This window comes from Pelecanus crispus, chromosome 1 (genome assembly GCF_030463565.1).
Source record: "Pelecanus crispus isolate bPelCri1 chromosome 1, bPelCri1.pri, whole genome shotgun sequence".
In the NCBI taxonomy this organism is placed as follows: domain Eukaryota; kingdom Metazoa; phylum Chordata; class Aves; order Pelecaniformes; family Pelecanidae; genus Pelecanus; species Pelecanus crispus.
In genome coordinates, this window is record NC_134643.1 from 119424748 (window position 1) to 119449451 (window position 24704).

The window sequence follows — 24704 nt, forward strand, 5'->3', positions numbered from 1 at the left end:
CCTGGTTAGCCTGTGAAATTATACCACAGGTGGTCTTATCTGGAAACTTTTACAGTGCAGTATGTCTCTCTCTCAGGGTTAAACTGAGACTGAAAGAGCAAGAACCATGGAAAACAGTATTTCACAGTTCTTATTTTCTGTCCTTCAGAGACATCACCACTAGGGCAAGAGTAAGTAGCAGCAGTAGTTTTTCAGATTTCAGAAATTTCTTACGTGTACGAAAATCCTGTTCAATAAAGTGAAACAACTTTGCCTTTTTCAGGTCCTCAGAAAATGAACATTTAAGGTATTATGAAACAGCTGACCTAAGAAATTTTTCCTAGAAATGACTAAGAGAATAACCACCCCACAGCCTTAGACGATACCCTGTTGCCTATGAACCAAACTTTGGAAGAAATACACCTCTGAACTTAAGAATAGCTGCAATATTTAGAACCATACTAAAAAGAACATGCTTCTAATATATTTTTAAAAAGTCACAACTTTATCACTTGAATTTCTTTCCCATTTCTTGCTGTGTCTGCTCTTTCAGCATATGTGGGTTTCAATGTCTCCCAAATCACATCATAAAAACAACCCAAATGAGTCTCCTCCTGTAAGCAGGTACATGTAATAATGTTTCAGTTAGGTTTGCTTTGCAGACTATTTGACTTAAATTATAAAAACCCCCAAAGATTTTAACTTCAATACAGAGCAATTGTCCTTTTGCAGGTAGATCATATTATAACAAGTATTCTGGTAGTGGACAGTATGCAAAGCATGAGAAAGCTTGGAAGATCCAACCCAGGAAAACATTTATTACCATGTAATGATTAATTTCAATATGACCTAGATGTCTTTTTCATTAGGGATGGACTTCAACGCAAATTTAGTTTTGTACATCGCTATGCAACTGCAGAGACCTTTAAGCAAAGGTTCATGAGAATTCCCACGTCACTCCATCAAGAACCAGCATCATCCTCTCCCATTTTTACAGCCTGCTATGAAACTCAAGGTCTTGAAATTTTGTCTAATTTTGTAAGAAGGCTGCTATGACACTCTTCACCTTCAGTAAAAGAGTATTATAATTACTACAGACCCTTAGCTACCTGACAGACACATAAATTAGTTATTAACTAAAATTAAGTATCAATATATGGCTATAGATGTGTGCACATTTATCATTTTTTTACTATTTAACAGCCAGTCATTTGATTAATGACTGCATTTTGCCTTCAGTTCAAAGCAGAGTATTAAAGGAAGTTTGTGGGATAAAGTAAATCCAAAACCAGAAGCTTGTGTGATCTCTGAAAAAGAGTTATTAAATAGAAATTAAAGACTCTGCTTTTCCCTTTCACAGCTGCAAGCCTTTTTGTCCATTTCTGTGGTCTCCTTCCCTTCCTCTCACCCCCTCCTCATTCAGTTTGGTTAAATTAATAATATTGTCTCAGAAAAATAAGTCACCATTCATAGCTTCAAAAGTTCTCGATTAAAATGCAGAAAAATCCTACTTCCATGTTATTAGTCTTTTGGGTAAAAATTCTGAATGAAACATAGCTGTTTGTACTAGCATGTGGAAAGTTCCTCTCCAGGTGTGATGATGGCAACCTAACATCAAGGTAGACAGGGAAATATTAAAAAAATGCTTGGGGAAAAAATGTAATTGAAACTCTATACTGCAATCAAGAACATACATTGTATGTCATCATCCTGATCCACATAAGGCACTGTGACAAATTCCCCAGGTTTAAATTTAACTCCACATTTAATTGCAAATTAACATATCATTAAGTGCTTCAAAATAGGCTGAAGAGTCTAAATTAAAACAAATAAACAGCCCCCCCCAATTGTCACTGACATTTCTGCCAGATGAATCAGCACTTGTTATTCCCCCTCAGTCTTGTGTGAAGTAGAAAAAGCCTAGTACATTTCCATCCTAAATAAGTAGGTTATAAGGCTTATAAGTGAAACCGCCCTGCAAAAAAGCATTTATATGAAAAAACTGCTACAGCATGTTATTGTCTTATTTTCTGAAAATAATTTTATTTATTTATTTAGAAATTATTTATCGGTCTTATTTACTGATAAAAATGATCAGATTTATTTGCTGACCTTACACAGTAAAACTCAAAACTGCAGTAGAACCTAAAACTCTACCAGTTTCTAACACCTGAAAGAAGTCAGTTACCCATCATTTTCTATAAACACTTCTCAAGGTCAGAGTACAAATCCCACAACAATTTTTGATGTGTACTGAACTCAGAGGCAGCTTGGGAATCCCTAAATAATCCATAAAAATATATAAATCTGAACATTAATTCATTGCACCTGATTCCCTTGGTCGAAAGAGAGTATTTTCGATTTGACTCACTTATAATAGTTTAAATGAGTATGCACCGAAACTGAATTGTGCAGCATCTGCTCCAGATGCCTATATATTTTGCCTATTTATTAACTGCAGTTTTAGCACTTGATAGGCCAAAAGTATCCTGGGTTGTCCAAGTATTCTAAAGAGATGCATTTATTAAATTTAACAAATGTATCCATTAAGTGGGATATGACCTGTTCTGATGGCTTTTACGCTATTTTTCATATGCATGATCTAATAGCAGGAAGCAGAACAGTGAAAGGACTGGAACCCCGCCTAGGTAGCACACTATTCAGGGAAATTCATTTTTCAACTAAATGGGGTATGTGAGAATCACACAGAAAGAGAAAGCTGTGCTGATGAAAGATTGCTTCATTTGTAATCCCACATGCATGGGAACTGACTGCTACGAGATTACTGAAACACTTCCATCAATCCAGCTGTTCTGCAAAATCACATATCCTCAGTAATTCTTTTCCCTTTTTATCCCAACAGTAAGAGCTTGCCTAGCAAGAACAGGTCAGAGACTCTTGGCCATAATAAGCACCTGTGAATTTTCACTCTGCACATCTGAAGAGGAAGTTATGCTTGAATAAAGCAAAACTTTGTACATCACTGGCATTAGAGGCATATATAGTCCCCCCCCCCCCCCCCGATACCTGCCCATAGTGATGCATTTCAGACTTCAGTGTTTGAATTCCCCTGGATAACAAATCCAGAGACTGCTCTGGGAACGACAACTGACATGCTAGCTCTGTAATATATAATAAATATAAAGCTATAATATATAGCTTGTGCAGACAGTCTGTAACTGGTACTTACTGGACACTTGCAATTTGCTGGCACTAAGAGTGAAGATGATTAATTTACTTCTTTCACAATCTAATACTCCCTATTAGGAATCTGGTCTTAGAGTGAATTACACAGAATGACACAACTGTGTTTCCAAACCAAGTATTTGGGAAAAGCAAACCCATCATTCAACAGTAAGTATGAAGCGGAAGCTGTGGCTGGACTGTCTGTGCTCCCATGGCTTTGGGCTGCTTCAGTACTCGTGGACACTGACATCATTAACTTGATTTAAGATGATGGGAAGATGACATATTTATTAATTAAATTACATGTATATTCACTGCATCAAGAAAATTTTCAATGACTAAGCATAATGACATTTCTGTGAGTGGGCAATGTTTCACAGAGCCAGTGCCTTCCCATCTGAATGGAAACTATGCATTCAGAAACTCAGGCTCTTCTGAGCTAACCTGCTCTCAGATCATATTTGCAAGGACAACCGCAAGATTTTTTCAGACTTTCGTTATCCATCCAATAAAAGAATGACATCTTACATTTGGCACATGATGAGCTAACTTATTAATTCCTTGAAGTATAATGGCAAAAGCAATTATCAGGCACCACAAAAGAGAAGGCGGAGAGAAGCCAACTCGCTTCATAAAACAGTAAAATCAGACTTGAAAAAAATTTCAGTACCACCACATGCTTTATCTGTATCGTCTCAAAAATGAGTGCTCCAGCTTTTCTTTTCACTTACACCTAAGACACAATAGAGCAGGAAATCAACTCAAATAGATGTTTATGAACAAATCTGTAACGAAGAGGTAATCCTGACCTACGATGCTTTATAAAATCAAACATACCGGTATACTGATTTGAAATAATACACATGCTCCTACAGAGTCAACACTTTCATACAACTATAGCCCCTCTACCAGAAGAAACAATGCCCTCCAAGACAGAATTTCTCAGCCTGTTGTCTCCATGACACCAGAAAATGACATGTGAAATGACTGGAGAGTTAGAAGAAAATCCTCATCAAATCCACCTACTTCCATGTATCCAATCAAGCAAGAAAAAGTAGGAGAGAATACAACCGACCATCGGACAATTATTCAAAGTTTAGTTCATTTTTTCTTAATTCTAGGATGAAACTCCATTGTGCACAAGGTCACCTGTAGACTCCTCCAGAGGCATATTTATAAAACAGCTGTGAAATGGGCACGGTATGAGCCTCAGCCTACTGCCACTGTAAGCCCAGAGTGGTCTCTTGGTCATAAACTTCCTGTGGGACCTGCGGTGGGGATGATAACTTGCTATTTAAGGAGAAGTGTCTATGAAAAAATACTTCAGGCTAGAGTAATGGAAAGGATACAGTATAGAGACTTCAAGAAGGATCTACCAACGCAGGACAGAGTGCTCTAGCCATCAGCTCCTGAAGGAGATCAAGGCAACACCTTTAAACCTCTCCTGCTAAAGGATGAATTATTTAGAATGAAAGATTTAAATACCCACTGAAATAGCAGATGTCCAGAAGATTAAAAAGTTACTTTGTTTATAATCTATGAGTCCATAATTATTATCAGAAGTTCCCGGTTTTCGGTTCTAACACTTGGATCATGAGACCAGATTTCCTTAAAGGTGCAAGCGAAACAGAACAGTGTTTTTCAAACCAGAGGAAAAATATTCTCTTAATAAACTTCGTAATCATGATCAAATTTCTGAATGGAAAACAAGATGCCCCATGTCTCTCCCTGATGAAAAAGCCACCCCAATCCAAAGTCATGTGAAGCCATTTATCCTTTTCACAATATCTGTAAGATCTGGAGGAAGCTGTCTCTTTTACTGACTAAAGTCATGTGCACGATATTTATGAGATTAAAAGAGGGCTTGTGCACACAAAAATCAGGACACATATCTTTTCTCAAGAACATTAGTGCCCACGACAAGACAAAATCGACCATTTAGCTACAAAAGATGGGGAGGATATAGCATGCTACTAATGAAAGCATTTGAGAACATCAACGTCAGTGAAGTGCATTTATATCTATTTTAATCATCTACTATTCTCTCCCTAATTTTCTATGACAGTTAAATAATCTGGACAGAAAATAAAAGATGCTTAGAAGAGGAAAATGTTGGATCTATTTCCAGGATTTTTTTCCTTCTCTCCCAAGCTGCGGCAAAGGACATAATTTACTAGCAGACAGAGCTGAGTCTCTAACCTGGAGAAGGAACTGAGGTTCTTCAGCTCTTCCAAGCTCCCAAATGGCGTGCAGAACTTACAAAGCCTCAGCAACACGGAACTGTCATTCCAGCTGGCAACTACCTTTGCCTATTAAAATATAACACACTAAGGGAGGCTAGTTAGTCAGTTCAACAAGAAATGCAAAATCCTGCACCCAGAGAAGAACAACTCCATGCACCAACATATGCTGGGGGCTGACCAGCTGGGAAGCAGCTTGGCAGAAAAGAACCTGGGGGTCCTGGTGGACACCAAGTTGAACATGAGCCATAAACGTGCCCTTGCTGCAAAGAAGGCTAATGGTATCCTGGGCTGCATTAGACAAAGCACTGCCAGGAGGTGGAGGGAGGTGATCCTTCCCCTCTACTCAGCACTGGTGAGGCCACACCTGGAGCGCTGTGTCCAGTTCTGGGCTCCCCAGTACAAGAGAGGCATGGACACGCTGGAGAGAGTCCAGCGAAGGGCCACGAAGACGATGCAGGGACTGGAGCATCTCTCCTATGAGGAAAGGCTGAGAGAGCTGGACTGTTCAGCCTGGAGAAGGGAAGGCTTGGGGGGGAATCTCATCAATGCGTATAAATATCTAAAGGGAGGGTGCAAAGGGGACAGAGCCAGGCTCTTTTCAGCAGTGCCCAGTCACAGGATCAGAGGCAGTGGGCACGAAGTGAAACACAGGAGGTTCCCTCTGAACATCAGGAAACACTCTTTTACTGTAAGGGTGACTGAACACTGGCACAGGTTGTCCAGAAAGGTTGTAGAGTCTCCATCCTTGGAGATATTCAAAAGCCATCTGGACACCGTCCTGGGCAACTGGCTCTCGGTGGCCCTGTTTGAGCAGGGGGCTTGGACCAGATGACATCCAGAGGTCCCTTCCAACCTCAGTCGTTCTGTGATTCTGTGACATTGGTTGTTTCCCCATGTAAACAGAACACATCACCTTGCTCCAACAAATACCTCAATGGTACCTTATTGAGCTATTTATGACACTTAAATCATTATAAAAATATTTTATAGAGGTAATAAAGTGGCAAAACTGGTGGCTTAGTAAAGACTATAAGCTTGTGATGATTAAAAAAAAAAAAAACCTGAACAAAAAAAAGCTGAATTGTGTGTGTGTGTGTGTGTGTGTGTATATATATATATACACACACAAAAACCTAGCCAAATGCTTTAAAAAACAACGTCCTTGGGCAGAAGAGGTTTTAAGTGCTTATCAGGCAGTCCACCTGGGCCATATCATGTCAGTATTTAAGCATACAAAAAGTACCTGAACGCTGCTGTGTAAAGCTTAACACAAAATTGCGTTTGTGGGAGAAAACTCTGCTATTTTTAACCACTGACCCAGCAATATATTTTTTGCTGGAGTTCTAACAAATCATCTATTCAACTGAATGCTATAGGGCTCCAAGGGAGAAGATTAAAGGTAAATAACCACTTCACAGAAAATTCAAATTTTTCTTTGGAAAGCTAAGGTTACTGGATTTCCACAAATATGTCAAGTCAATTATGGGGAGAAAGCACAGGGATAGTTAGTGCTGGAAGTCACTCCAGGGTACCTGTGCAAATACACCTTCTCTGAAAGTTGCTTCTGACTGCTTGTTCCAGTTGCATTATCCTTCTGGGCAATAAGGGCAGAGCAGAACGGGAGGAACGGTAAGCCTGTATGATACAGCACAGACACACCAAATGGTCACTTGAAAACTGGGAGGTTTTACAGTACCTTAGGGTAAGACCTGCACATAATTGTACTACTTCCAGAAAATCTGTTTAAAGTTTACTGAGAAATTTCTGTATGGTGTAGATATACCCATCGAATCTGAATGGAAGAATTGCTGCCATGGAAAAATATACTGGTTTTAAAGAGATGAGGGTGGAAATCCAACATTTAGGGTTTGGCAAAGATGACACTCCCTTGTGTCCAAAATTGAAGTATTAGCCAAGTGCCTAGGGCAATTTAGAAATTACAATTCCATTGACCTCCAGAACAGAAGAAAGTATAAAACATAACAGGAATTGTCCAACCTTCCTCAGCTACAGACTTCTATAACTACTGCAGCTGCACACTGGATTTGTGGCTGTTTATTTTACCCTGGGTAAAAAGTTCAACTCCATTTGACTTCTTTAATAAAAGAAATACTAACTGGAAAGTATGGATAACCAAAACCAGAGAGGAACTGCTTTTCTTCAGAAAGAACATCTCTGGTTTCCCAGTCCTCAGCGTGTTTCTCTGCACCCCCATCTACTGCTAGGAAGTGGCTGTGTTTAATGACCAAATGGGCCTCTCCAGTGCCCGTTCTCAAGAACAGTCTGAGCCCATGCTTACACCAGCAAGTTGTGACGTGGAACAACACAGTAAATAGGGACAACTGAGACATGTGTTACCAAAATGTACTCTTATGTGAGCTAAAATGCTACTGTAGACAGACCCAGGAGGATTTACATTGACTGGATTTAAGCAGGTTAATCAGCTGGTGCAAAACTCAACTGTCCTGAGAATGACCACCACTGGTGACAATTCCGCATCTTTCTCTATGCCAGTTCACTGGACTTGGTCTGTCCCAGTACAGATAAATCCTGGAGTGCTTATTCATTTACCCATGCTTCAACATCCCTGTTTTCCTTCACCAGAAAAAAAAAAAAAAAATTAAGGCATTATAACCACTCTGATACATGACATTAATCACATCAAGCAACTGCTACCAGTACTTTTGCCACTAGTCTAAGAGAAAGACGAGAACTGCTTCCCATGAAGCAGACCAGAACTGCCATCTCCATGACCAACAAGCAATTTCATGAATTTTCTAGTGCAATGTACTGAAATTGAGTCATAAGGTAATTACTGTTCTTACTTCATGTAAACTGTACCATTCTGTATGATCTCATTCCAATACCCTCGGCAACCTTACAACATCCTTTTAACAAGCCATTGACACATTTAATGTATGTCAACTTCCCTTTATTATTCTGATACCTCAATATGGCAACCCAGCTTCAAATAAAGGTGCAGAAATCCTAAGCATTGCTTCATGATTTTAAATATTTTTTTGAAGGTAGAGTTCTTCCCTTCAGCTACATCTTAAGACAGAAAGTACAAGGAAGAGTTACAGAAAAATGAGACACTGAGAAGTCTGAAAGACTTTACTAATTACATACTCAAAATGTAACATTTTAAGGGAGAGGATGAAGAAAACAATCACAAAACAAATGGCACCAAACAGGTCAGACACAGTATTTGCTTTTGCGAAGACCCCAAGAAGCGTGTTTTGGTTTTGCAATATAAATCCCCAAAACACAATGGCTGTCATTTTGGACTGTCAGTCTGTGGCAAGCAGCTAATGCCCTCAAAACTTCTTAAGAAGGATACCACAGAATGAATAGAGAACAGCATCCTAATTCAACTCAGGGCATGAAATACAGCAAGGCTGTGGCTTGACTACAGGTCACAATCAGCAGCTAGAAACAAGAAATCAACAATTAGTCTTATAAATGCTGAAAGACCAGAACCAGCTGAGGTAGCGCTAACTTTGCCCTCTGCAAATGCAGACTGACATGTATAGGGATCTAATGGTTGAAGAAGAAGGGTTAAAAGAAAGCAAGTCTTCAGACATCTTTAGTCTGTACCTTGTCCTCTATTTACAGCTTTTTCTAAAAACACTTAAAAAAATCTTCACAGGAAGTTGTGAACCAAATGTTAAGAGGCAAAACTGTCTTGCTCAAATTTTGTCATGCTAAGCTGGTGCACACAAATACTTGAAATAGCACATGACCCACAGCACACCGTATGCATTTGAATGCAAGCAGTGATCTGGGGTCTGCTTGTTTTTTGTCCTCTCTCCCAGCTATATAATGTGAGCATGGCATCCAGAACATGCTGCAGAAGAACGGGATAGGCACAGTGGAACAGAGAAATGAAATAACAATAGCTTGATTTTATTTGTCAAGGGACAGATGAAATCATATTCTCTTACTCATTGCTCATAACTGAATGTTTCAGAGCTTAGTTATGATGCTGTTGCGGTAGACAGTGCTGAATATTTCATCAGTGGTGGGCTAGAAAACGTGGAGTTGAGGACATCATCTTGGAAACAGAGCAGCAAAGACACAATTAAAAATTCAGCTCACTGCCTGCCCATTTGACTGATGCACAAAGCTCTGACGTAGCTTCTGATTCAGAAGCTTTGCCTGCTGTGCCACTCCCAGCAATAAATTGCCTTTTACATACATGGATAAGCAGTCTAATCAAATAAGGATTTAAAGCAGGATGTGCTCAAAGGAACTGCTGATTTCTCTTAAAGCTTGCCATTGCTGTCTCTGAGCTTTTGTACATATTAAATAGTAGGTGAGATTTATCAAAGGGAAAAGGTGGTGCAAATACCACAGTAACCAAATAATCTGGTCACCTACAGTGTCCAAATAAATCTCTCGTCTCAGATCTTCTGTGCCACTCTCCTATTCATGGGGCACACTCTGGCCCATGAGAAACACCACTTAACACCAAGCACTGCATCAGTTGCCGAGAGTGACCTGGTTTGTAGCACATTTGCCTCACTGCCCCTTGAGAAATCATTTGCAGCTAGAATGCCAAATGGTCTCCTACACAAATGACCTGCTTATGCTTTCCAAGCTTTGTCATACAGGCATGGTCGGACAGACCGCTTGCTGCAACTCTTAACACTGATCCTTCTTCCCCTGCCCCAACAGGAATGAAAAGACTGAAAAGATGAAAATGCCAGCAGTATTCTTCCTTACACTTCTGGAATTCGCTGCTACCACACTTGCCTGTCACCCTAACGGGGCATTTGCACGTTACACATTGGTCAAATGCTTAGCAAAAAAATCTTCACTTCATGTAGAGTGCTGCTTTCTGCCCTCCAGAGTGCTGTGGGTATTCCTACGTATCTATACACTCAAATCAAGACATCTTCTGTTTAAGCCAACAGACATCAGCTGGTGATGAACACCTGCAGATAAGGACTACAACTCTCTTAAATTTCACCCTAACTTCCTGCCACCATCTCTGCTGGGGTTCTGAAAATAACCAGAAGTTTTAAAAGGCTGCTTTTAGTGTAGAAGCTGGATTTTGTATTTCGGATTCCGCACCTTAAAACTATGCCTGTAAACCTGCCTTTTGAGGTAGGAACTCCAAACATATTCTGTATTTTAAAGTAACTTCAAATGTCCAACTGCTGGACTGTGATTCATCTGATCACCAAATATTAATTAAAAAATCTTCAGGTTGTTGAAGAAAACATTCTCTATGCAGCTGCTATGCCCCAGGAATAACTCTAGGTTCTATTTCATATAATTCAAATCCATTGCTCAGCATTAAGACTTCAAAAATAACAGACAGAAATTACAAGTGTGCACCGTATCTTCAGGCACATATACCTTCCAATGACAGAACACCACCTATTTTTCACAGATGAGCCTTTGGTAGTGGACTGTCAGGAAGACAGTAAGTAAGTAAGGGAAATTTTAATGTATTTCTAGTTTAGTTTCTTAAAAAAAAATAATTAAATCCCAAGACCTGAGATTCAAATTTGTCAACAGCTAATAATGGAGAAACTGTGCAAAATAGGGCATAATATTTCTAGCAATGAGAAAATCTAGTAAAACCCAGCACCTTATTAGATATTAGAGGAATGAAACCCACAGTACAAATTCACAGGAAACTAGATCTCATTTATTTTGTTGCTCACAGAGCTACTTGTGCAATTTAGGGAAAAACTACCTTTGTCAGAGCTGTGTCTTCCAAAGCAAAGATTATTCATTCCTCAAGGTGAAAACTGTTCATGAAGAACGCTGCAGCAAAGCACGGAACTAGAAACCAAAAGTATAATGAACAAAAAACCTGAACTAAAACATTAGCCATCTAATATGCATCTCAGCCTAAGAACTATTTTCAACTGTGCTTCCTTACTTGTAACTTATTATTCAGACACTGTGTGTGTGAGATGTTCTTGCGTATTTTTTTCTTCAACTTTTCCACTGACTCAGACTTTCTAAGTCAATGGTTCTAACAAAAGGTATTTAATGAAACATTTGTCTTTTTAATGACAGTTTCAATATTTCTTGGGCATGTTACAAAGTGCAATTTTATTAGTATTTCACTTCTCCACAGATTCTGCAGCTGTAATAGATTTCCTTTTCCATGGGTATAGGAAGAATACAGAGACTAAAAAAATCAATAATTTCAAAACAGAAATTCAAGAATTTCAGAACAGAATTTGAAACAGACTGATCAGTGCTCAAAGCTAGAAGGACACTGTCTCCTTTAACAGATGGGAATGACCTCAACAAACTTTCACTAAAACCAATATGCAAAAACAAGTATACAGCCAATGTTACCAACAAGGAGGATGTTCATACTGAAAGAGAACAGGCTTTCTTCTCATTACTGAAAACTATTTTATCTAGTACAGCCCAGATCTGATAGTGCTTTCTTTAATTTTTGCTGCCTGGTAACTCCAAGTATGAGAACTTACTTTTCATTGCTTTAAACTTTGCAATGCTTTGAAGAGTTTTTAGTATACCCAAAACCACAAAAAAATCAAGGTAGGGAAAAAGTACCCAAGAAACTGTGATAGACTTTTTCTTTGAAATATCTTAGCTTCTCTCATCTTGTTAGAAAACAATACCTGACTAATTTTAGGTTCTTTTTTCCCCTAAAAATTAGTATTACATTTGAGATTAGGAGTCAGATTTTTGTAAACCACTTAGCAGTTAATACTTTTGCTCCCACGTCACTTCAAAGCCTCTGAAATTCCCATTCTATTTTAGTATTTAGGAGGGAGAAGAAAATTTAGAAAAATGTCCTCACCGACAAGCATTAACATTACCAGTAAAAGAAGAAATCGAAACTTCAAGCAAAAAAAGGGAATGATAGTGGTGCAGAAAGAAAACAAACCGACCATCTCGAAGACCTAACAGTATTAGCATCTTCTTTGCTACAGAAATTATATGCTTTCAAATGATCAATAAGGTGTTCTGGTTTTTGTTCCCAAACGGCTCTGTACAACTACAGACTGAGACTGTTGACTGTGCCTTATAATTGTGGCGGTGGTGAAGGATAATGACTAATTCAGCTATCTTTTTGTTTCCTTCCAACCTCTTCCCCATCTTCCTGATCTCATCCCCAGGCCTCTCGAGCTACCTCACAAGCAGAAGCACATCTCCTTCCTAACCTGTGCTTTGGGCAAATGAATCCACCACTTCCCTGTCCATCCCCTCCCTGCGTCCTAAATGCATCGTAATCCTTACCGCAATAGCACACCTCCGTCCCCTGCGTTTTAAAGAAATCAATAATTTATTTAGTCAGCTGAAGCTGGTTATTGTGAAACTAATCCATTAACTGCCATTTGGCAGAGTATCACATCCTGTGAAAAAAGCTGTTCCAAAGACAATGACCATGCCAGCTCCAGCCTTTGCATTATCCATGTATTATTTTTCTGAAAGAAGCACATTAGCAACACGATGTCCAGAGCTGTGGCTATTATCTGAAATTAATATAGGCTAAGTGAAGTTGCCTGCTCTGTTGCAGCGATGCCACAGGCAAGAGCAGGAACCTGAACAGGAGGAAATACCATTCTCCCTCACAGGTATCTGCTGTGACAGCACTCAAGGAAGATGCAAACATGAAACTGTTGCTACCTGACTGGTCCATAGCCCAGCCTGTGTGCTGGAAAACATGGGAGGAGAGGAGATATTCATTTGACCAACTAACCAAGAACTAAATGCATGACCAGTAAGATACTGCCAAGCTGCACTTAGCAACTTCTAGTTCATACTTAGACTTTTCTCAGATGCTTGGGTCCGCAACTAATTTTTTAGCTGGGGGATTTCCAAAATGTCTACATCTGATAATGTATATACTTACCACGTAAATTAAATATCCTAACCCAGGAAGGATTTGCTAAATCTCATTGTCAATAGCTGCTTCCATCTTCCATATAGCACGGAGGCTCCAAATGTAAATTAACGTATTTCAGGGAAAACATTTACAACAATATGATGATGCCACAGCACGGGCTATACAGGATTTGTCTTCCAAGTATTCATTACAATTTAATTTATAATTTAAGAATATTGGCAAGTTTACTCTCCTGTTTTTCAGCTGGGACAGTATATCAATAGGAGAAGTAAGATGTATTTTAGCTTTTGGTGTTAATTTCTCATTACAGAAATATTTCCCTTTTTCTACATGAACAGTTTGCATACCGACTTCATCCTGGATCTCCTCTGCCACAGCAGGCACATTGTAGAGGAAGGAGAGAGACTGGTTCATGCGTTCATATATCACACGTAGATGTGTCATAACCTATGGAAATAAAAGTATTTTGAGGAGGGGAATACTACTGTTAATTTGACATTATTACAAATTTTATAGGTTATAGAGACCAAGACAGTTTTCACTTGTGCTAGGTATGAGATTTCAGTATGCTCTATGTACTAAAACTGTCAAATCCATTGTCAAATCCAAATTCACCTCTCTCCTACAGCTGCTACAAAAATAGTGTTCTAGATACTCTTCTGTAGCAACTACCTGAAATCCCATGGGAATGCAGTAATTTAAAGTAGGCGTTTACATTTGCTGTGGGGCAGAGCATGTACACAAGCAGCTATTGTGGCAGAAATCCACAGCCTCATTTACTCTTCAATAATATTTACATTTGCTCATACCCATAAGTTTCCACATAACAAGCAAACCAAGAGAGGCACAATGATTGCTGCATCAAAATGTTTCAGCTAGTTTTTTTTCTTTATCCTAATATTGCAAAAAGAAACAGCGCGCTCTGAAAAAAGCTCCAATTTTCTTGGTAAAAATATTTGCAAACATTTTCAGCTGAAAACAAAAATATTTCCACCCAGAAGCATTAGTGCATTGTCTCATGTGATTACAACTCTATTGCCTCAGGTTCCAGCATACCGCTATGGGTTGAGTCATGACATCCCATGATAGATACTCCCCCAGGGTACTCTCCACAAGTATCACCCCTCTTCAGTAGAAAGGGAAATTGAGGTGCATCTTAGAAGACTGACAGGGCAATTAGGCCTGAAGAGGAAAACAGCTTGCAGAGAGCAATTTCAATGAAAAAAATGGTATGATTTCTTCAAATTGAAATATAGTGTTTATGCTTTTGAACAAAATATTTTGTTTTTCCATTTTCCACTGAAAAAAATGCCCCATCAGATCCTCCAGCCTACATTCCCCCAACCTTCTGACCAATTCAAGAGGCAAAGGTACTGTAGAAATACTCCCTCCTATGATGATACACTAAACAATACACTGCACTTCTTGGATCTAACTGTCAGTTTCCATTCTTCACCTGTGCTGCCACACAATCTCTAGTCTGCAAAATTTCACTCGTTTTTGTTATTAAATAATCCAGTGTTTTAGAAACTAAAAACTCATGTTAGATGCAAAAGGACATGCTTTAGCGTTTAAGACAAGGGAAAGACAACTGCCACTGCAGAAGACTGTTAGAAGTGTGCATTTCTAACTCTAGCAATTTCAAGACAGCATGACCTCAATGTACAAGTCTGGCTGGAATAAATGTTTGAGAAGTCTAACATGTAAATTGTGCCATTCAGGGAGGTATATGGTTTTGATCTGGCTTTTAGTGATGCCAGTCAGTTCAAAAAACTGTGGCTGGAACAGCGCTTCCCATTGCATCCTGCAGAGGGAACAGAGGCTGATTCTGCAGATTACGGCACACTTTTTTTACAGCTTATCCATTGTGCCTACAATTTTAATTGCTGTTTTGAAAGCCAGCCATCTTCAGTCTTTTTTTTCCTTTGCTTTCTCACCCTCCATGATTTACGAAGGCAACATAAAAGCTGTTCCAAAACATACACGTTGAGGACTGCGGTAACATTCAGCAGTTAAAATGCCATGAACTACAGTGCCTATTTTAAAAGAACATGTTAAACTCGAGTGCATTGCAGTAATCACATTTATAGACACTACAAGTACCTCTGCAATGACTATAGAAAGGCTGGTTGCAGTCAGATGGCTATAATACTTCTGGTTCTGCCACTTAAGCTGAGGGAAGCATAACCATGTGTGGTCGCTAATTCTATTGCTGACATTTTCCCAGAGGTATTATTTACCAAAGCACTAATAAAGGCTCTGGGCATTAATGCTCCAGAGGGCTCCTCAGGAAATGCCCACGACTGACTCACTGTCTGGATAGGCAGAAAACCTGCTTTTCAGTTCTCAGAAGACAAACTATACCCACCCTACTCCTCCATCACTTTGCCTTAATCTTCTGCTGGAAAGCAAATTATTTTTTATTGCATGTAAAGCTGTCCACAGAAAGGACTCAGGTATTTTTTAAAAAATAGGTTGACAGAAACTTCACAATGGTTATGAACAAACACAGCCCCATTAACCCTCAGTGGAGATTACCTGAGATCTGATTTGGGCAGCTTTCTTTGGGTCTACCATGCGGACATGTTCGAAGTGTTTGAGAGTATGCTGTCTGTCCTTCTGCTCAGCACGCACATACTTCTTCAGCATGTTGAATACGTGACGAGGCTACAAGGAAGAAATAGGGAAAAAAAATCAGTTTACTTTAGTGTTTTAGCTCCTTGCACTGGAGATATATCCCAAACTAAAAGCACTTGGCCAGCCGGTGCCTGCAGCTGTCTTCTGAAGGCAAGTCTGACTACTGTAAGGATCATCCACTCACTCAAACCGTTTGGCAGGATGCACTGTTGAATAGTAGTTGTAGGTAGTAGATCATAGAATCATAGTCATAGAATTGTTTAGGTTGGAAAAAACCTTTAAGATCATCCAGTCCAACCACTAACCTAACATTACCAAGTCCACCACTAAACCAATTAAGGGCAGAGTAGTAATTTCATGTTTCCTGGCTTGGTGGCTGGGTTATTTATAATGAAAGCAAAAACTAGGAATCATTAAGATTGGAAAGGACCTCTAAGATCATCATTCCAATCATCAACCCAACACCGCCATGCCCACTAAACCATGTCCCAGAGTGCCACGTCTACCCATTTTTTGAACTCTTCCAGCCTCTTTTGACTCCACCACCTCTGTGGGCAGCCTGTTCCAATGCTTGACTATCCTTTCCATGAAGAAATTTTTCCAAATATCCAATCTAAACCTCCCCTGGTGCAGCTTGAGCCCGTATGATGAAGTCCCTGGGAAGGGCATTCAGATTTCCTCCCTGACCATAAGGGGAAGTTTGGCTATTGCATTTCCGTGTCTAACTGCTATACTATTGCCCCAACAAGACAGCAAGTGTCACCTTAGTATGCTAGTTAATGGACACCCAACATCGATTTCCTTTGGGCTTTGCTTCCATTCTTTCCATCAGACTCTACTCCTCTCCCCCAGCTCAGAAAGCCCCCCGTGATCCAAGCTCCCAGTTTTGCAACCTTCACCACCACCAGGCAAATACCTCCCAGAAGATCCCCCAAAACCTGGACTCCATTGGAAGCATTTCAAAGATTCTCCATATATGCTCTGCTATGCTGAACACTCAACCAATATCAACATCTGTCAACTACACTTAAAACTTTGGCAACAAAAAAGATTACAACTGATAATTATCAGCAGTAAACCGAATGCACACATTCAGATTCAAATCAGAAGGTAACATGCCCAACAGCTGCACAGAAGACCATGTGAAAGCACTACTCTATCTAAGCCAAGGAATAATCATCAGACTTGACTGCAAAACTTTAAAAAAGGACAACCTACTTGGTTGAAGGTACTCAGCTTGTGTGCCAGATTTTGCAAAAATCTTAGCCTATGTATATATATTGCAGGTGACTTTAATTAGTAAAAACTATCAAATATATGCCTTAAGGCATATAACTGAAAACAAACAGAGGAAAGGTCCATAGCTGAAGGGAATATGAAAATATACAGACTGATGGTAGAGCACTGAAGACTAAGAAACACGTATTTTTATGTACTTTCCTACTCTGTACCATAATACAGTGCCAAAACAGGGTAGTGTTCTCTAGCATTCAGCTAAGACATTAATTTTTAACTCAGTGTTTATGCTAGATTCTGGAAATCCACCCCCTTTTCCCCCCCAACTCTGCTTGTGCTGTTGTGCTTGTGCATCCTACCTGAAGCTGCCAAGCAGTGAAAAGCATGAAGCTGAGGCAGGTGAGAAGAAAGGGAAAGGTGACCTTACTGTGCAGTAGAGTAAAGAACGAGCTGAAGTGGTGAACAGCTGGTCTGGGCACTGTCAGGGATACAGGAAAGAAGGTGGGGAAGTGACAAAATAAGCATCAGAGGCTCCGTGCACAGCTTTCTGAAGCAGGAAGAACTGTGGGCAAAGTTGAAGCTTTAAGAAGACTTAGATTCATGGACAAATATAGAGCCTAAACTAATTTAACATTTACACAAGAGATGAATACTAAGCTACAGAGCTCAAAGATTTAAGAATCTCTTCAGCTTAAGAGAAGCAACAGATTTAAAAGTGTCCTTAGACAGTAAAACAAAGGTTATTTGAAGAAGATTTGTTGGATAGAAATAGAGAGATGTAAAGCCATTCCCTGCCAAAGGATTAAACTTAGTGGGTCCATGACTGAAAATTCATTCATGAGGAAAATAACCCCAAGCCCCACAAGCCAAGCACCCTGGGATCAAGTTGCAAGAAACTGTGGACAAATTCTGGAAAGTCAGCAATCCTCACAACATTATGGTAGTGGCAAAACAAACTGAGATGCCAACTGTAAAGCTTTGTAGGAACAAAGGCTAGAAGACCAGAAAGCTTAACAAGAAGCAAATTTTCAAGACAGAAAACGTTACCATTCCTGACACTTCAGCTTTCCTTGCCCCAAGACACATCAAGATAGCAGGTTTGGGCAGATTAAAGAGAAAAGGATTAATTTCTATTTCTTCAAGAGATATTCCAATTTAAGTGTCATGTCTAACACCAGAAGGGTATATATATTTTTTTCCCTCAGTATGTTTGTGTTCACTGCAATATGTCAATGAAACTTTTAAATTAAGCATCACAAGCAGATTTGTTAATGGGATAACAATCTTGAAAATACCTGTCAAATACCACTAACAGTAGTAGCCACTTGGGTAAACTGGCCCACCTTTAGTGCCTTTTATAACATTGTGAAATGCCCCAAACTTATCATTATAAAGGAGAAATGGATACGCATGTCTATAGCATGTCTGGCCAAGAAATCTTCCTGTAATGGCAGCAGAAAACCATAATTAAAGTACAGGACAATGCAGAAAGAATATTAAATGTTAGGTGTTTCCTTACAGGGGCAGTGACTTTGCTTTTTCTCAAGCAAGGAAAACCACTAGAAACTCACTGTATGTAGGTAGACATAACTGCCCAAAGTCCCAGTCATGCTGGATCAGGTCAGACCTCCAACCTTCCCAACAACTTTGCAATGCTACTGCTTCACAGCTTCAGGGCCATGGCCATCTGGTGATGGGCAGTGACAGCTCTCCATTGGGCTTTGCATACCCGAGTCTGGTGGTTACCATAAATGAGGACCAAGTTTTATAGCTGAATGTAACTTCAAAATTAAAAAACCAAAAATTTGAAATAATTTATCATTTTCTCCTCAATGCCTAGAACTGTAGACCTACTGCTTGCACAATTTTAACAAATTTCCAGATCAGCAAAAGTACCTCTCACCCCAAGTCCCACCTCTGTAATGTATTGCACGTTTTCTTTTAAATGTCATTATGGAGTGAAATGGTTCTGCCTGAAAATCTCATCCACACAAGCACTTTTTGCACGGATACTTTCAGCAGGATTCACCCCCAAATCTACTATGTTGAGCAGTGACATGAACTCTTGTGATGGTAGAGCAGAGGGGCCACAATGAATGGTCAAGCACAGAGGTGAGGGAATGCTCCACAGGCTGAGGAGATGCAGTCAGACCTTGTGTCTGAAGCTGTTATATCCACGGCTATCTATTACTTTGACCCTATGCAGGAATCTTCAGATTAAATTATATATGCAAGTGGTGTTATTATCAGCTAAATTAAGTTCCCAAGGCCTGAGCTCTGACACTGTCTACGGCATAAGAACAAATGGCTGACACATCCCAGGGCTAGCCTGGCAACTCTTGCTCTTCATAACCACCAACCACCAAACTTCATTAAAAAATTCTGGGTTTAGCACTTGAAATTTTGCTGTGTGCTTTACAAGGGAAAACTCAATGTATTCACATCTGTAGTCATCTAATAAAAACCATCTTGCAGAATAACTAACTTGTATCAGCCACCAGGGGCTACCTAAGCCTCATGAAATAATTCCACTATTTTCAGTTGCCTGTACTTGTTTTGTTGGCTTGATTTTTTTGTTCTTTCTTTGAAAGCGACCAAGATACTCCCAACATGACTTCCTTTATTCCCATACTTTTAGTCACCCTGGCTGACGCTGCTGGTGATTGTCATTTATCCAGTGACAAGAATGGCCAGTGACTTCCTAAGCAACAGGATCCAGCACCAAATTCAGAATGCATATTATTTCATGAGTCCTCAGTCTCATGGCACACACTATTTAGGCAAATGCAGAAAAAAAGACAGAATGCATCTAACAAAGCGCACGGCGGGCAATGCAGGGTGAAGCAGCGTGAACGCTGCTGTTACACGCCGTTTCTGACTATTCCAAGCACACACTGTCATGCTGTTTGCTCCCATGAAAGTCATTCTAAAGCTCCCCCTTTTCAGCAGATTCAAACACCTACTTTTATCTAAAACTAAGCACAAATCAATCACAGCCCTTTCACAAGCTATCGTGACAGGCCAACAGATGTACTCTTGTCTGTGGGTACTTTAGTTGTTAGTTTAAAATCCTGTTTATGCTGGATAATGCTATCAAAGTATTTTTTCATATATAGTTTTTGTGAGTATGTTGGGACTTGCATGTATTCATTTGGTACACAACAGATAGATTCACAGACTATGTATGCGGTCTACATAGACTATCTAGGCTTTCTACCCAAAGTGTAGGGAAGATGCCTACTCTCTTATTTGGAAGACCGTTCTTTCTGTGAATATAAATATGCACCAGGGCAGAGTTAAGGACCTGTGCTGCAACGCCCTGGTTTGAAAGTTTAACTTGGTAGTCCTGACAGCTGCTTAACAGGTTTCCAACTGTACAAGACACAAGCCCAAATGAAGTAGAAACTGCGGATGGCTCCTTGGCTACCTGGTGGTGAGTTCCAGCCCCACTGACTCTGTAATCCAGTGCCTTTATTTCAGGTGACATCAGCATCGAGATCATGTCACTCCCATAAAGGAATGATAGATGAGATCTAAAACGCCTGAAAACGGTTTCTAGTAAATGAAATACATACACATAAATATAAATATGAATATATATGCATGCAGATGCCTCCCCCATGAACTCTACATTGATCCTAGTCTACTATTTCAGATTTTAAGGGAGTGATGAAACAGTGCGATTTCATTGAGCTTGGAAAATGGGAACATCAAATGTAGTTCGGATTGCTACAAATATAACACTCTCCTCATGGAAATCCAAAATACTTACTACAGAGAAACAACACAAAAATCATATTAAAGCACGTCTGTGTACTTAAAATACAACTTTCCCGGCTCTGTGCCATGGAACTTCCATGGGAAATTCTGGGCTGGCTTGTCATTTTGATCAAAATTCTCTCTAAATCAGAGGGGAAAGTTTCACAATGCTGTATTGTGCTGTTTAATCTTGTCTTTAGAGAAAAATCAATCACCAGTCCTTTCTGATTACTGCTCTTGAAATGTGCAACAATTGCTATTTTCATTCACTTATTAGGAATACCTTGTGTATTATATTAGGTATATATTTTACCTGCTGCGTTATTAACTTGCAGGTCATGTTTGACACAGTCGTAGTAGTTCATTTTAGGAACATTCAAGAAAGGCTAGCTAGGATGAATGCAAGACTTCTCACTCATGGGTGAGACACAACTAAAGCCCCATCCAGCTACCCTTCATGTGGAGTTAAAGATGCCTTCTCATAATTTCTGCTAATTTATAAGAAAACATGTTATCCCACATATCACAAATACATAGCTATAATGGTACTCAAAACTTCCCTTTGCCTACCCGCCCAAGGACTTTTCCTGGGGTAGAATAAAATGGAAACAGTATTTGATTCAATCTCATTATTTGCTTTTCAGGATTTGAACTTACTCAACTTTGGAAAATCAAGACAAATCTTGTTTCTGCTCACTCTTTTAAAACTTGGCATTTTAGATATAATGAACCTGCCATGGTTTTGCAGAACTTAATACCCATCTGGAATTGCCTCTTCTGTCTTTAGTTCGCTCGTACAAAAAACCTACTGGCAAGCCTAGGTGTATGACTATACCATATGCTCAAGCCCACAGACTGGGGAAAAAAAAAAAAGATAGTCTGGTTTTATTCACAATAAAAGCCTCAGAAGCTGCTAGAAAACGGAGTTAGGTGACCAGATTTCTCAAAGTCTGACCTGTTTTAAAAGCAGAGCTGAAATCCATGCCATCTATTTCACAAAATCCGACCAAGTTAAGTGTATGTGAGAAATTCCAGAGCTGTAAGTTTATGGGTTTAGAGGAGTGAAGCTAAAGGGTGGAGCATTAGAGCTGGATTGCTCTTTCCTGCTGCACAGGAGGACTTTTATCACCAGACCAGCAGTGACGCTTTGGCCTGCCTCCAACTGCATATTTCCACAGCAACTTTGTTGGACTCGGGAAAGGCTTTGAGCTTCCCAAGCACAGAGGCACTGAGTAAGGGCCCCTCTGCAGATCCCTCTTCCACGTCCAAATAGCCAAACTTGCCTAGTTTCAGCCCCCACTGTGCTCTCTCCGTATGAACAGACACTGCTCCCATAGCACACAGGTACCAGAGCAAATTCTGCGGGCAACAAGAAAAAAAAAAAAATCATGGCAAAAATATTCAAATGGATTAAGGTACATGCTAGGGTTGATCCTAATGATCCTACTCTGTCTGGCAATAACTTACATTTCAGAAAAATAGTGCTGAATTAAAAGAGAAGCATTTTAAACTGATTTGAATCATTATATGCTCACTTTACTCTGTGCGTGAAGGAAGGAGGTTAATTAATTACCTTTCAAAGTTTTCCTGCACGTTTCCTTGCTCTGAAACCCTTTATTTCACCACTAGGAGCTGGATTTCTTTTCTGCTTCTCTGCCCCCCGCCACCGGCTTCCCACAGAGAATGTGCATCTCTTACCAATGAAGATTAAACAGGGAGACATAAATCCAGCAAAATTTGACATGCACGTGAAAGAGGGAATATAAACAAATTACAGAATCAACCTCCTCACAGAGAATGATGGATCTGAATTCCTCTGTTTAACTTGCAAAATGAAGGGGAAAATTTCCAACTGTTTTAAAAACTAGAGGCATATTGGTTCCAGCTGCCACTAATCCTCCTTTTCTGTAGTAAGGCCATCAAGCAGGATGAAACAATACAGTATTTTGACACTGGATACTGAACAGCTGCATCCCATTTTCAAAGGCAACAAAGCACAGCTAAGCTGCACCAGGAATCAGAGATGAGGATCAAATTTTAAATATCTGGGCAGCCTGCATGACAGTGCTTCTGAGAACAGAACAACAGTACAAATACTTGGTTTTGCTCAAATTTGTTTTCTAGTAGACCTTGAAGCTATGCAATTTCATCTCTACATGCTCCCTGGCTCCCTTGCTGCCCAGAGTGGTACCCTGAAGAACTCCTGTGACACTGGCATTGGGCAATCATCTGCATAACACCTGAAAAAACCTGCAGTTAAAGATTTTGGTCTCATACAGAAGCTATTCATAAAGGATTCCTAGAATTTTGTAGTTTTAGGTAGAATGGCACTGAAAACCACTGATTTTCTAGGCATGTATAAGAATGCAGTGACTACACTACTGGCCCAGACCAAAGGTTCCCCTAGTCCTGTATCTTGATATCCTACAAGGAAAGCCTCCTTCAAAGGAGCAAGTACATGATGAAACTTCTCCTCACATAGCTTTCCAGCTTCCCCCTGTCCATAGTTCAAGGACTCTGCGAGCCAGAGGAAGTTTCTCTTCAGCTCCCTGGAAGAGGCTACCCCTTGAACACAAGCACCATATAACCTATACATACAGAAAACAGGAGTTCCCAGTGGATCAGGATTTTATCAATCACGATGGTGCACCATATCCATGATCAGTCTGATGACACCAGAAGTGCCAGACTCACTGTACTCCTATGATAACTGATCTGCAGGCAAAGATTGGTCATGGATTTCTAGACATCCAAGAGTAAAATGAAATCCTGCTGCTTCAAGTGGCCTGCCAGAAGTCTAAAAAATCTTGGGAAATGTTCAAATTCAAGTACAAGGCAATATGTCCAAGTGATTAAACAGCACATAGAAAATACTTTTTGAACACATATCTCTCTCTGTGTATGTATATATACGCATCAGACTTATGGTAACCCTCCTAGCTGTTTACAGAAGATATACATTTCAATAAAAAAGCCTAATTTATTTTTCAATTTAAACCCAAATTCTGTCCTTACAACTTTAGAGAAAGAGACTCTGTCACTTTAAATATTCAGAATCTGCTTTTGTAGCAAACATACTAATTTGAAGCAGGCTGTGGAAAGGGGTTCTTAAAAATATTTTTGCAGAACTCCAGAAAAACCTCCCTTTTGTGAGATTACATAACAAGTCACCAGTAAGGTTATGACTTACTCTCCCAAAGATGATACAATTGCATCAAATGTACTTTTAGATTACCAGGGAACTGTCAGAGAAAAATACAGCTAGGGTATCAGAATTGAATTTTCCATTAATCCCATTTTCTCTTTGACTAGACAGCCAAAGTTTGGATTCACAGTTTATTCAGATTTCTGTCTCCATATCCTGCAAAGCAGTTAGCGGACCGGATTCATTCCTTAGGCTATTCAGCTACCATCAATCACCCCTCAGGTTTCACCCCCTGCCCCACAATAAAACCAGACAAATCTTCCTGCTGAATTCAAGGTCAGATTTTTCATGCGCTTTGGCACACATCTGACCGGTTCAGGGGTATATGCCTGAACTGTCAGTAACTACAGAGCACACAACCAAAAAATGCTGAGGCAGGGACAGTACTGTCAACAAGACTAGCAAAGGAACTCTTGAAAGACCTTCGCTTTTAAATTGTTCACCCCCATTAGTTTTGAGATGAGTCCCCATTTGGTAGCACCTTGAGCTGATGTTATCTCCATGTTTTTTGCCTACTCCTTTCAGAATGATCAGCTTTTGTAGGGACACGGTATAGGATGCACCTCAGTCTTTTACCAGTACCTTCAAAACTTAACTCCTACTGGAGTCACGT

At 39.8% G+C, this 24704-nt stretch overlaps 1 protein-coding gene across 11 annotated transcripts in view; it reads right to left on the minus strand.

Moving 5' to 3' along the window:
• APP (amyloid beta precursor protein) overlaps positions 1 to 24704 on the minus strand; it is a 190244-nt gene that overhangs the window by 36292 nt on the left and 129248 nt on the right. For all 11 annotated transcript variants that reach the window (XM_075728035.1, XM_075728033.1, XM_075728027.1 and 8 more), the window contains 2 exons: positions 15793 to 15921; positions 13602 to 13701 (listed from right to left, as the gene is read on the minus strand). In XM_075728035.1, the coding sequence (XP_075584150.1) occupies positions 13602 to 13701; positions 15793 to 15921 (229 nt within the window). The remainder of the gene's footprint in view (positions 1 to 13601; positions 13702 to 15792; positions 15922 to 24704) is intronic.